Source organism: Paralichthys olivaceus, chromosome 9 (assembly GCF_024713975.1).
Source record: "Paralichthys olivaceus isolate ysfri-2021 chromosome 9, ASM2471397v2, whole genome shotgun sequence".
NCBI lineage: Eukaryota > Metazoa > Chordata > Actinopteri > Pleuronectiformes > Paralichthyidae > Paralichthys > Paralichthys olivaceus.
In genome coordinates this window covers 2,734,977-2,748,684 of record NC_091101.1, presented here as the reverse complement: position 1 = coordinate 2,748,684, position 13,708 = coordinate 2,734,977, and the positions used below count along the sequence as shown (strand labels likewise).

Sequence of the window (13,708 nt, the reverse complement as noted above, 5' to 3'; positions counted from 1 at the left end):
TCTGATTGACAAATAATTGACTACTGTGAGATAAATAGATAGATAGATAGATGTGTTGAAATTGAGGTATATGCCTTTTTCTGGCAAATAAATGAAATCTCCCCACAGACACTAACTTTAAGTTTGTTTTATGGATCAAATATAACTGGATCGAGGGAAGGGTATTGCACTGTTCCACCAGGAGATGGCAGTCAATCATGTTCCCATCACGAAAATCAGTTCTGTTCACCTTTCAATCAGAGGCTCATGTCTTACCTTTTCTTGGAGATACTCACACAAAGAAACAGTTATTAAAAACACATTAAAGATTAAATTACACACATAGACCATATTGTATTTCTGAAGTCACTCACAAAACTCACAAAATGTAGTTAATATAGTTGCCATTGAGAGAAAACATGTATATGATCTGTAGTTTGTGTACACTAGTATTTATATACATTAATCATGGAGTCATGCTTGACCCAATGTTATTATTCAATATTCAGTGTTTTACTCCAGTAAACAATATATATAAAATACAATTTAAGTGTGTGTGTGTGTGCGTGTGTGTGTGTGTGTGTGTGCGTAAACACATTGCATAACGGAGCAGACAGATGGGGTTAATGAATGGCGAGAACAGAATGTACAGAGAAAGTGTAAAATGTGTTCATTGGACTTCCTATATGGACCCTGACAGTGACAATAACAAGATTGTGGCATCAGTGTGACGGTAGTACAGTGGGTAAATGTATACATTGCAGCATCTTTTGATTACTGAAGAACATTAATGTGTCAAGCAAAATAAAAAGTACCTCCTTTAATATATGTCACTAGTCGGCATTGTCTGTTTGCTTATTTGCCATGAAAATAAAATAATTTAAAAAATATTTATATTTTATTATTATTTTATATTTTATTATAATTGCCCATACAATTGTTATAATTTTTCTGAATATCTGGCATATTTCAGAAACCCTGCTCACAGTTTCTTTATGATCAAAAAGAACATTCTAGTTTTCCCATGAATCGTCATTTTGTGAAATTATTTGACCCTAAAGTCCCAAGCCTGACAATTGTAAATACATTTGTGCTCAGTGCCCTGTTTGTTTTCTTTGCTTCTGTTTTCCAGTGTTGTGACATACACGTATGACAGTGACTTTACAGAAAGCATACTTTGAAAACAAACCCAGAACACATGGAACTGTGGAGGCTCTGTTCTGTGTTTGAGTTGGTGAATAATTCACAGAGAAAGTGGATCTTGAAACTGACCCTTTGTCTACTTACCTAACGGCCTTAGAACATTAGTTTGCTCCCAGTTAATCCCAGTAATACAGAACACGGGAGAGAGAGCGACACAATAATTCATAGCTCTGCAAAAGTAAAGTATTAAACACTTCTATGAAATGAATAAATTGGTTCAACTGTATTGCCAAGTTATAAAAATTGGCAATTAAAAAAATAATGAAGCCTAGAACCAGGTATGGACAGGCCACTGACACAGGAGTCGTTCCCTGGACCTCAGGATGCTCTGACTATGTACAACTATGAATGAACTACATGACGATGCCTAAACGAACACACACACAGGCACAGGCTGGACTCATCTCACATTCATCATCAATTACTCTTAAATATGAACTACATCCTGCCGAAAAGCAAGACAAGACTAATTCAAATGGAATGAATCTAAATGTGTTCACGTCGGTACTAAAAAATATATCTACTTACTGCTATTCTAACATCCAGGACTGCAGGACAACAACAACCACCATCACCATTGTTATCATTAATTACAATAACTCAGTAATTTCATTAATATATCTAATCCTGTTGTAGATCACTACATTGTTATTGTTATAGTCAGCCCTGATACTGATGCTGCCCAATTGTTCCCGGTCTCTCTCTCTCCACCTCATCTCTGTCTTCTCTCCCCCGCTTTCCACCCATCTCTCCTTTCCTCCCCCCTTCCTTTTCTTTCCTCACCCCAACCGGTCGAGGCAGATGACCGCCCACATTGAGCCTGGTTCTGCCAGAGGTTTCTCCCTGTTAATGAGGGAGTTTTTCCTCTCCACAGTCGCCTGTGCTTGCTCATTGTGGGAACTGTTGGGTTTCTCTATGTTAATATTGTTTTAAGGTCTTGACCTTTAAATGTCAAGTGCCTCGAGATAATGTAAATTATGAATTGGCGCTATATAAATAAAATTGAATTGAATTGAATTATCATTCAGGTAAACTGGTATTGAGACACTGCACTGACATCTGTCACAATAACTTAATGAAACTTCTGCAATAAATAAACACTACTATTACTACTACTGATAATAATAATAATAATAATAACCATGATAATAATCACAATAAGAAGAGATGGGGAACTGGTGCTGCTCTTGTTGTTCTTGTTTATTCTTCAGGTTGACAGAGCTGCAGCTCGTCAGCTGATCACACCAGACTGTTCCTGCTGTTCGGGAGAACTCTGCGTCAATAGCGTAGGAAACGACGTGGGTGTCCGTGTGGTGTACGTCATTGCGGTCTCACATGCTACTGGACGCTGATTGGCTAGTTTATGAAAGGTTAACACTTTGTTCCCGCCTTTGTGGTATAAGCATCAGTGCAGCTCGAACCACTAGTTATCAAGGGGGGGGGTGTGATTCCTGATGTAGCTTATTTTAGATCCAGACTTCTTTCCGTTTCCGGCAGAAACTAAGAGAGTCTCGTACATTCTCACCACTCTTGTGAACCTGTGTATGACACGGTGGATTCTAACGTGTTGTGGTTCCCTCTTTAAAGCGACGCGGACCGTACCATTTCGTCCCAGCCCATCAGTAACCGGTGTTTGGTGAGTCACCAGGAAACTGATGTAACTTTAACCGGCTTCTGTTCAGGGACACGCGTCACATCGTCCACCTTACAGTCCATGTTTTAGCTCGTGTGAATCTACGCGCGTGTGTGTCTGGTGGATTCGGTCCAACATGAATCCGGCTCGTCGCTGCTCGGCTCTGTTGAACCAGCTGTGCTCGCGGGGGGCACCGGCAGCCAGGGGACGGCTTCCTGCCTCAAACCCGGCGGGACGGCGCTGCTCCGGTGTCGGCGGAAGTGAAATGGGAGTCAAGAGGACCGGTCCCCAACTGAAGCCGAGCGGAACGTCATCCTCAAGAGCCGCACCAGGTACTGTTCACCTCAGCGTACTGCTCAGTTTAATGTGGGGCCATGCATCAGGATGTTTGAAAGGATTTCACTGATCTGCATCTGGTTTGTGTAGTCACTACTCGTCATTGGTCTGTGTAGTCATTTCATCGATTGTGTCGATGATCGAGAATCAAACCCCCCCTCCTCCTCTTCCTCCTCCTCTTCCTTCTCCTCCTCCCCCTCCTCCTCTTCCTCCTCCTCTTCCTTCTCCTCCTCCCCCTCCTCCTCCTCCTCAGGAGTCCAGCTCTGTCCTCAGCTGTACACTGGATTACAGCGTCCTGTAAATCAGGCAGACCATGTGTTTGTAGTCAACATGTGAAGCTGATGATGTAATATGATCCCCCCCACACACACACACCTTCCTGGACCTATCACAACTTCCTATATTGATGATAACATAACCTTCTGTTCTGTTGAGTCCAGTTATTAGAAGACTTATAAAATAAGAAGTCATTTGTTAGTCCCACAAGAAATGTGCAAACATAACATCCCTGAGTATGAATCAATCCAGCACAGGCACAAGGTGAAATGCCATACATGTGGTATGTATATTTTTGTGTCTCTGCACTTGGAGCAGCTGTGGCAGGGAGGCGTTGTGTTTCAGCATTGGTCATCTGTCTGTCCCAGTTCTTGAATACAATATATAAAAGCCTTGAAGGAATTCCTTCAAAGTCGGTGCAGATGAACTGATCAGCTTTCTCACAAAACTCGTTTCTTGCCTTCACTAAAGAAATCCTACACAGCTTATGACAACATTTCACACACACATGCTGAGGAGGATAAAATAACAAAGTGCTGAAATCTTTTATCCACATACAAATACTGCATCAGTCTGGATGGATGTAGATGTAACTGCAGTTTGACTGGTTGATGGAGGTATATGACTGTGAGGCAGTAACTTTAATTCAATTGAATATACCCCTCAAACTTGTAAGTAAGATCTACCTGTGAATTTGACCTCCAAACAGTCTTTATGTTTTGATTCAGTGTTACTCATCTAAACAATGTGTGTGTCCATGAGATCAAATAAAAATGCTAAATTTGATTTAATTTAAACTGATAATATACCTGGCCATTTCACCTAGCCCTATGCACAGCCTGTGGCTACCTTGAACAGCGGAAGATATGAATTATTCAATGTATCACATTTAAATAGATCTACTGATCCAAACACTGGAGATTCCATTCCAATCTGTTTAGAGGTCAAACTTAAATTATAGATACGTTAAGGTTCTGTATTCAAAGGGGTTGCATTCAGCAAAAATATTTTTAAAAATCTATTTTATTGACATACTTTAAAAGTGTTCTCTGCCATTATGTGATAAACAGAGTTTTTTTTAATCTTATAATCTTAAACATAACTGTAGGAAAACTCAACTTCAACAAGTTTTCAAAAACTCTTGACGTGAGCCAGTCACGAACCAGCGGGTCTTTAAGCAGTTCTAGCAAGGTTGTCTATTTTAAGTATTGTCACAAGGAAACAGGTCAGGTCTCAGCCGTCAGTCAGGTCACCCCCACCCAAACACCATTACATACATCATCCTGCACATTCCCTCATGGCCTGGGTCAACTGGAAAATGGTGCCTTAAATTAGCTGCTGTAATCGTTCCTCTGTTTCGGTCCTCTGGAGGCTAAAAGTCTTAATGTAACTCCATGCAGATTGTTACTGGCCATCATGTGTAATGGGATTGGCTCAGTTACATAACAATCCAGTAAAGAAGTCATGGGTCACATACCATGGTGACAGCAATTAGTCAGGCCTATTTAGCCTTCTCTTTTTTTATATGTCTTGAGTTAAAGGTTCAGTATGGAGGATTCAGTGGCATCTAGTGTTGAGGTTGCAAATTTAAATGATCTGAATGCCCCTCCCCTCACCCTCAGCATGTAAGAAAACACATGATGGTCTTCAGGTAACATAAAATAGATGAATGACTTCTCTAGACCAAGTTTGGTTGGTGGTCAAGTGTATCCTAAACTGGGTCTCATGACAATGATGTGAGCTGTGTACACGGATACAATCATGGGATTTTGGTCAAATACATTTATTGCATTCGTAAATGTAGAGAAAAACGAATAGTCGAATAGTGGTTGTCTAAGGGTCGGTCTGTGTCTTTGCTTCAGTGGAATTCAGCAGTTTCAGCTAAGTGTCTGATTAACTTGCCATTTGCAGGATAGTCTGTCATTCACTTCTCGCCCTGCCACTTAATCTAATATGTCACTGTTGTAATCAAGTTTATTGTCATGTGGTTTCCACAGCACGGACAATATGACCTACAATTTGATCTGTGTGTAACCAGCAGCACATGCTGGCTTATTACTCAACAGTAGCTTGGACTCTGGATCTTAATAAAACTAGATTTGGTGAAGACAGGGAAAAGGAGCTGCTCAGCGTGACACTACCCTGGTTTGTAGGTTTTCAGCTTAATAAATTCAGTTTTTGGTGTATTTTTTCTGGGCTTGTCTGTTTTGTTGTCTTAATCTAACGTATGTGCTAATGGTGAGTTGTCACTTAAACACGTGAATGTGGTGTATGAGTGATACATGTACTAATACAATACACAATACATTGTTGTTCTAAAACACATTAGCTTGGCTATGTTTTTATCCATTGTCCACACTTCCCAAGAGTCATCAAACTTTTAAGACAGACTTTTTGGTTGCTGATCTTGTTTTAAGTTCATTGCTGTGTTAAATCTGCAAATCTGCAGTAACTAACATTCAAATCTGTAAATGTGTAATAAAGGCTTATTTATATTTATATATATCTACAGCAACAACATCACTCTGTGTCCACCTACTTTTCAGATCAACTCGCCAACTCTTAAAGTTCAGTGCATCTGAGTTAAGCTCAGCACATTCTGTAATGACGAGGTCTAAAGTCTGAGAATCCACAACCAGCGTTGTGCTCCAACACACATTATTTCCAGCAAACATATTTACTTGTTGCTACAGGAAGAGCCCAAGTAATGCGATAAGTGGAGATTCCAGTTCAGTGTGTCTGGAAACGTTTCCGTGAACCAGCGGTGGTATGGCTGAGCACTGCAGGAAACAGCATTAAAGGTGTCTCTTTTCATTACTCTGACAACAAATAATAAGAAACAAGGAGAAAAGGAGATTGAAACAAAAACAAAGCTTCCGTGATTAAATATTAACCCATGATCATAATATTTAAACTAATTAGATAGTTGTATGTTATAAAATGAATTACAAAATGTAACAGTGATCTCATGGTAACATTATGCTCCTTCACTTTCACCTTTAGTTAACAGCCCACCAGCCGTCTTCATGCTGCCTGGTCAAAAAGTCTATCTAGTCAGTGTGAGACATCCTGAGCGGGTGGAAGTTTGATATTTCATGGCCATTATAAACTTTGGTTTGGAGTTGAAAGAGATTGTGTACTGCATGTGAGCTTTGCTGAGAGAGCGTCAATATTAGCAGTACAGGGGAGCCAGCCCTCATTATTATGTTGTGGGACTAAATCAAAATGTAATTGCTCTTTAAAGACCGTTCTGCCCCTCGAGAGAATTGAACCAAGGCCAAGGAATTCTGTCTGCATTGTTGGATTGAAAACATCAATGTCTGCAACAGACAAGTTCACATGTGGACAGACCCGGGGTTTTCTTCATGTGGCTTATGACATGTTCTAATTTTCACTTTGAACAAAATGGCAAAGTAGCATTTGTACACATGGAATTGATATATTGAATTTCTTATGTGTGCCATGATTATTGCAGTTTAACTTTCATATGATGGTTAACTAGTGAAAATGTGTGGGACCCCTGGAGAGAAAGAGAGAGAGAGAGAGAGAGAGGCTGAGAGCATTGTTGAATGGGCCAGTCAATGACGGAGTCACTCCTTCACCTGCATCAGCATTTACTGGGACTGAGTCACACTGTCCCTCTGTACCCACGTCCAGATGACTGCCTGCTCCCACTCTGTTCAGCTGGAAGCAGGAAGAGAAGGGGATGACTGAGGCAGGAGAGAAGAATGTTGGGTGGACAATCGTCAGACAGGCTGAAAAAATTGTGTTTGTGCTTCCTTCCTCAGTTTTGTTTCATGTAAGTATATATGTTTATATTTGTGAAGGCTGAGTTATAGTTGAATTGAAACTAATCTAGCTGCCTCATATATCTGGAGATAATCTTTGAGTCTGTGAACTTGTGTCCCTGAACAGAGTGGCTGGATCCTGTTTTGAGGCTGATGTGTTGGGATGACAGTGATCTGGCTGGAGGTTGATCGTTTTGTATTTTAACAATATTTTAACAAATATTGGATCGGCTGCCCAGCAAGACATTCATAATCCATGAGACTTAATGTGAAAAAAGTTGTTTCATCAAAACCTTTATTCGTTTGTTGTACATCATAAGTTGTCCAGTACTTTAGTTTAAAATGGATTACCTGCAAATGGACGTTCCTATCATCCTATGTTGTGTTTAGTGCTAAATACTAGCATGATAACACACTCAAATTGAACTTGGTGTGCGTTTTGTGCTAATAATCCCAACATTAATATTGTCATTGTGAGCATGGTGAACAGTTGAGGCCGTTTTTGACAGTGTTAATGAAAAAGAGCAGGAGATATCCTATTTACTTAGCTTTCTTCTGAGGTTTCAGCCCCACTACTGGTTTTGTAGTGACCCAGTTTTCTCTCAACTGAAGGAGAGGTGAATGTTTTTTCCTCTCAGAACTGTTTCTGTGAAATGTAATGCTGAACGGTATTGATTTCAAATTAAGGGATATTACAGGCCTCCTGTATTAGATTCCATAACATTGTGCAGGTGTATCTTATGAACAGTTTTGTTAGGGTCACAAAATGCCGAAAAGCTAGAAGTTATTTAAGCTCAAATAAACTATGCACCCCCTCAATTTTACCTTTCAATATGAACAGAGCTACACATTATAGGAAAGTGAATGTGTAGTGGGGTATTACAATCTTTCTCTGGGATTTTATGGACTATTTTTGCCACTCAGGTCCAGAAGGTGTCTAACTGTAAATGGTGAGCACTGAAATCAGAGTAGTGAATTTACTGTGTGTCAGTAACAAAGAGAACAACCCACACACTCTCTTCTCCCTCCCTCCCCTATCCCGAGCTAACTAGAGAGTGCGTGTGTGTGCGTGCGTGTGTGTGTGTACGCGTTGGATAGTCCTGCCATCCCCACCTGTTGGACAACATGCTCATTCTTATCAAAATCCCACCCACTTTCCCTGAACATGCTTTTGCTTGCACAATCCTAAGATGCTTCTTGTTCTTCACAATAATCATCTATCGTCACTATGGTGATCCTGATTATTAATACGCCTGAGATGTAGAGAGGTCATACTGTCTAAAGGCCAGCGAGGAGGAGCGGGGGAGGGTTGAAAACTGATGATTCAGGGGGAGAGGGAGACAGGCGTATAATGAAGGATGAGACGGATAAGGGATGAGTCACTTTGTAGACGTACAGAGAGACCGTGATTCAGCCATGCTCATGAAATGAAAGAGGATAAAGGGAAGAGGGCAGGAGTGAATGACAGAGACAGAGGAGGACTGGGTTCATCACACCTAGAAAGAAGAGGGAAGAAAGCATTAGAGTTGATATGGCGACCATAGGTAAGACATTAATTTACAGTGACTTACTGTGTTAAAGTCAGCAAGCAGGACAAATAATGAGGTTTGATATTTGTATCAGTTATTGGACTTCTGTCCGTCCTGGATGAGGGATCCCTCACATGTGGCTCCCTCTGAGGCGTCTACATTTTCTTTCTGTTGTTAAACCTTCTTAAGCCCTGTGAGACAAATTGTGATTTGAGCATATGGACTATACAAATAAAATTTGATTGATTGATATTAATGACCTTGATTTGGCAACTATTTATTTTTATCGCACCAGTCAAAAACCGATATGTGCCGAGTTCATCCACGACCAACTTCTGACGTGATTCTCCACAAAATACTCCACCAGCCTTTGTCTGAATATATTCCTTTCATGCATGACTGGTGCACTGTTCTCCTCCATGCAGTGACAGGTTCCTGTAGAAACCACAGAGAACAGGCAGAAACAGAACAGTTGTATTATACCTCAGTATTTTCTGAAAACTGTCAGAAAACTGGATAACTGAAGCACTCTATATAAATATCTACTTTCAATTGTTTGATTTAAGCTAACTTGAGTATGTTTTTTTTATGAACAAAAACAGTTTTTTAGAAAGGTAGGGGGAAAATGTTGTTTTGCTTCTGAAAATTCAGGTACTAGACTATCACCAATAGCCACAGATTTCAAAGATGCTTAGCTTTACACTTGAAATTGTCAGCTTCACAATGTGCAGAGGTGACTTTAAGTCACACACAGGCTGATCTAACCATGTCCTAGAGTTTGAGTTGAACTTAAATAGATTACAGGATTAGATATTTCATATCTGCTGCTCTGTAATTATCCTAGAATATGACTGAACTTTACATACACTGTTGAGGTTGCAGGAGACACTCACCATAGAGGTTTCATTTCCCTTCTACACCCTTTTACACTCGTGTTGTTTGTTGAAATCCTCGTATTGTATCCTTATGGAAAGAATGAGCACTTTCTTTAGCAACAACAGGTTTACTTGTAAATAAGTTGTGCAACATGTTTATGTAAACAAATAAATAACTGATTTATAAAGTACATACATTGCAGGGCATAGTAAGTCACAGAGCTCTGAAGTGATGTGCACAGTCACTACCCCAGTCCTGTGAGTCGGGTGTAGGCCCGGTTCCTACAGATATTAAGAGTTGATCAAAATTTCTGCATTCTGTGTCCACTGTGAGTTGTGTACTTGTTTGTGCACTTTCATTTATACAATAATGAGGGGCCATGTCTGGCATGAAACACATACATACCTGATCTTAGATTCTATTCCAGCAGGTGGAATGGTTGCACCTGGATGGTAATGTCAGCATGTCACACATTTTAGGCTGCACATGCATGGACCCTATCAAACATGGGTAGATAGCAACATTTACATAAGGACCATAGTGAACCCAAGCAGACTGGCGAACATTCAAAATATAAATTTGCCTTTACAATGTTTACATTTTCAGTTAGTTTTCTCAGCAGTTCACTGAGTGGTCTGAACAAACGTTACTAACAGATTACATAATCCAGTCACTATGTTCTAAAAAAGCAACAGAACCTTTGTATCGTTACATGTCTTTGTTTAAGTTGGCAGTGATGGGGGACAGTCCTGTCAGCTGAACCCAGCATGGTGTCCCTCACTCTGCCTGTAAGACAGGATGATGAACTGAGAGAGGTCATTCTTTAGCCTGATGAACTTCCAAGATAAAAATCCAAAGATCTTCATGATGTTTGAAGTCATTGAAAGTATCTATGAAGTGGACTCTGCAGTTTGGTTTTGTAGATTCTTTTTTCTCTGGGTCTGGTATGACCAGTCACTTATGTTGGCTAATGTTAGCAACAAGTACAAGGTTCAAAGCACATAAAAGACCCTTGCTGACCACACATTTTCCTTTCTTGGTTCTGCTCCACCAGTTAGTCCAATGGGGGCCAGCAGCAGCAGCAGCAGGTTGTTTGGTACTCTGACCCAGTCACTGAACAGCTCATCCTTGGCCCAACCAGAGCTGTACCCGGAGGAGAGCCCAGACCAGGACATGGACCAGGAGCTGGCCGAGGTAGACCCGGACCAGCTGCTCAGAGAGTGCGAGGATGCCCTGCAGAGTCGACCGGCCCGGCCACACCGGGATCTGGTCCATCCCAGCGACACAGCACCATACCACCACAAGCACAACCCTTCCATACGGGTCATGCAGTGGAATATACTGGCACAAGGTACATTTAACTTGGTTAATAAACGAATACCTGAAAATAAAATGAAACAGTATTTGTGTCATGCTCAACTGCACACTGTTTAGTGCCAGTTACCAAATGTCAGCCTGCAGGTATGCTAAACAAAGATGTCTTCACCAAGCTGCCAGCATTATAACATCAGTGTTTGTGTTTCCAGCTCTTGGCGAGGGGAAGGACGGCTTCATCCGCTGTCCACTGGATGCTCTCAACTGGCAGGAAAGAAAGTACTTGATCCTGGAAGAGATTCTCACCTACAGACCAGACATCCTCTGTCTCCAGGAAGTGGACCACTACTATGACACTTTCCAACCAATCATGACCAGCCTGGGTTACCACGGAAGCTTCCTGCCAAAACCCTGGTCTCCCTGCCTGGATGTAGAGCAGAATAACGGTCCTGACGGCTGCGCTATATTTTACCGCCACTCACGCTTCTCCCTCCAGGCTGCAGCTCACCTGCGGCTGTCAGCCATGAGGCTGCCCACCAACCAGGTAGCCATTGTTCAGACCCTGGTTTGCAGGGTAACTGGTCGGCAGCTGTGTGTGGCTGTCACTCATCTGAAAGCTCGCAGTGGGTGGGAGAGGCTGCGGGGTGCGCAGGGTGCTGACCTGCTGCAGAGCTTACGCAGAATTACGTCCCGGGCTGGCAGTCAGAGCGAGTCAGCATCCGCCATCGTCCCTTTAATAGTGTGTGGGGACTTTAACGCAGAGCCCTCAGAGGATGTTTACAGGCGCTTCAGCTCTTCCTCCCTCGGCCTGAACTCTGCGTACAAGCTGCTGAGCTCTGACAGGCAGACAGAGCCAGCCTATACCACGTGGAAAATCCGTCCCTCTGGAGAGAGCTGCAGTACGCTTGACTACATCTGGTATACCCATAATACTTTGAGTGTGGACTGCCTGTTGGACATTCCCACTGAAGAGCAGATAGGCCCAGACCGCCTGCCCTCCTACCACTACCCCTCTGACCATTTATCACTGCTCTGTGACATCAGCTTCAGGGAGGAACCCCATAGGCTTTCGATCATAGCAGCTCTGGACCAATAGGGGAAGCAGGGGGGAGAATGCTGATCCAGAATGTACTGTATAATGAGCGTTAAATAACATGCTCAGTTTCTTAGTAGCTAGGGTTTGAAGACTGGAAAATTACTGCAGTTATTTGTTTCCAACACGCACATGAGACTCTTTTAACTTAATTTTTATTTAATTATAATTTATACTTTAATTTGGTTTTACCATAATCAACAGATTTTAATAGTCTTTAAATTATTTACCTTGCACTTAAGTAATCTGAGGTGGTTCTTCAGTTTTACAATGGTAACCATGACAGTGTTGTTGCTGTGACAACATGACGACATGAGAAGTGCTAACTTTTAAAATATAAATAAAGAAATGTATTTTACTCATACTGTGCCTGTTTGACTTCCTGACTGATGGTCTGTGTTGTGATCAGTTTAGTTTTTGTCAACATACACACACTTCCATTGACTGTGAACAGCCTAGTAAAAACCTTATCCCTTAACTTAACCATGGCCAAATCATACCTAACTAACCTAACCACAGCTCACATCTTAACCCTAACATTAACCAGGAAATGATGTTTTGCCTCATAGGGCCCCAGGAAGTAAATGGTTTTCAAGTCTTGAAGACCACTCAAAGCTCTTTACAGTCTATTACCAGTTCACACACACTAACATACTTCAATCACACAATGCTGGCACTCATCAGGGGCATTTTGTGGTTCAGTATCTTACCCAAGAACACTTCCGCATGCAGACTGAGGGAGATGGGTGATCAAACCACCGACCTTCCGGCTAATGTACGACCCGCTCTATCTCCCGGCACACACCAGTCTACTGGTCCAGACAAGGTCCTAAGGAGGCAACAAAAACGAGTACACACACACTACGCACCATCAGTGTCCTTACAAGAACCTTAAACACCTTCCAGTGGGGGCATTTAAAAACAGTCCTATAGACGAGCAGTGGATGGTCTGCATCATTCCTCCCTTGAACAGTCTTATGAATATACTGTATATACATTTAGAGGACACAGTTGTGGGCAGAGTGTGAGGGGGCAGGAGATTGATTTATATGTTTCTTTAACTTTATCACAGCGGTAGAAGTATAAAAATAAAGGAAGCAGCAATGACAATAGAAATTTAGGAGTTATTGCCAGTAATGGTAGAATATCTGAGTAGACTAATGTTTATCACAACATCTTGTTGTAATCAGAGTCCACGATCAGCTGCCATCACAATCCCAGTCCACCATCCCAGTCCACAATCCACCAACATCAGATAAACTGACAGTTTAGCAGGGCAGGTAGCAGGAGTCCTGCTCTGTGAGCTGTACCTCTGTGAGTGATATGACAGAAATGTCTGTAATCCTAAAGATAACCAACATTTCTCATATTTCATCAAGTTTGTTTCCAACAGGATGTTTCCTGTAACTGAGGTAACTTATTGCTCAGTTCAAACTGAATGAATAAATGTGATCTCACTGACTTTGACTTTGACATGATTATTTGTTTGAGTTTTTCAGAAACAGAATTTTTACTCAGTTCTGTGTAGCTGACTGGTTGAAGCTAGACAGAAATACTATGGTAACTCAGATAACCAGTCTTTACACCTGGGCTTTTCTGTTCAGTGCAACTCAGAACATGACCTGGAGATAGACCACACCGGCTGCCTCTCCTGTTTGTCCACCGGCCCAGTTACCCTCGG

General features: G+C 41.6%; 1 protein-coding gene across 4 annotated transcripts; it reads left to right on the top strand.

Annotated features, from left to right (window-relative positions):
* Positions 1 to 2,569: 2,569 nt before the first annotated feature.
* Positions 2,570 to 12,389, top strand: nocta (nocturnin a). 4 transcript variants are annotated; one of them, XM_069531820.1, is made up of 4 exons: positions 2,570 to 2,818; positions 2,894 to 3,147; positions 10,675 to 10,971; positions 11,147 to 12,389. In XM_069531820.1, the coding sequence occupies exons 1-4, from the start codon at positions 2,727 to 2,729 to the stop codon at positions 12,028 to 12,030; spliced, it is 1,527 nt and encodes a 508-aa protein (XP_069387921.1). In that variant the 5' UTR covers positions 2,570 to 2,726; the 3' UTR covers positions 12,031 to 12,389. The 4 variants fall into 4 exon arrangements, with proteins under 4 accessions (XP_069387921.1, XP_019935115.2, XP_069387923.1 ...); XM_020079556.2 differs by having other exon boundaries at positions 2,809 to 3,147; XM_069531822.1 differs by lacking the exons at positions 2,570 to 2,818; positions 2,894 to 3,147 and adding an exon at positions 7,085 to 7,226.
* Positions 12,390 to 13,708: the final 1,319 nt, after the last annotated feature.

Coding starts and splice junctions, on each gene's coding strand:
- nocta (XM_069531820.1), top strand. CDS start 2,727: ATGACACGGTGGATTCTAACGTGTTGTGGTTCCCTCTTTAAAGCGACG. Junction 2,819..2,893: donor CCATCAGTAACCGGTGTTTG/GTGAGTCACCAG, acceptor TCCACCTTACAG/TCCATGTTTTAGCTCGTGTG. Junction 3,148..10,674: donor ATCCTCAAGAGCCGCACCAG/GTACTGTTCACC, acceptor CTGCTCCACCAG/TTAGTCCAATGGGGGCCAGC.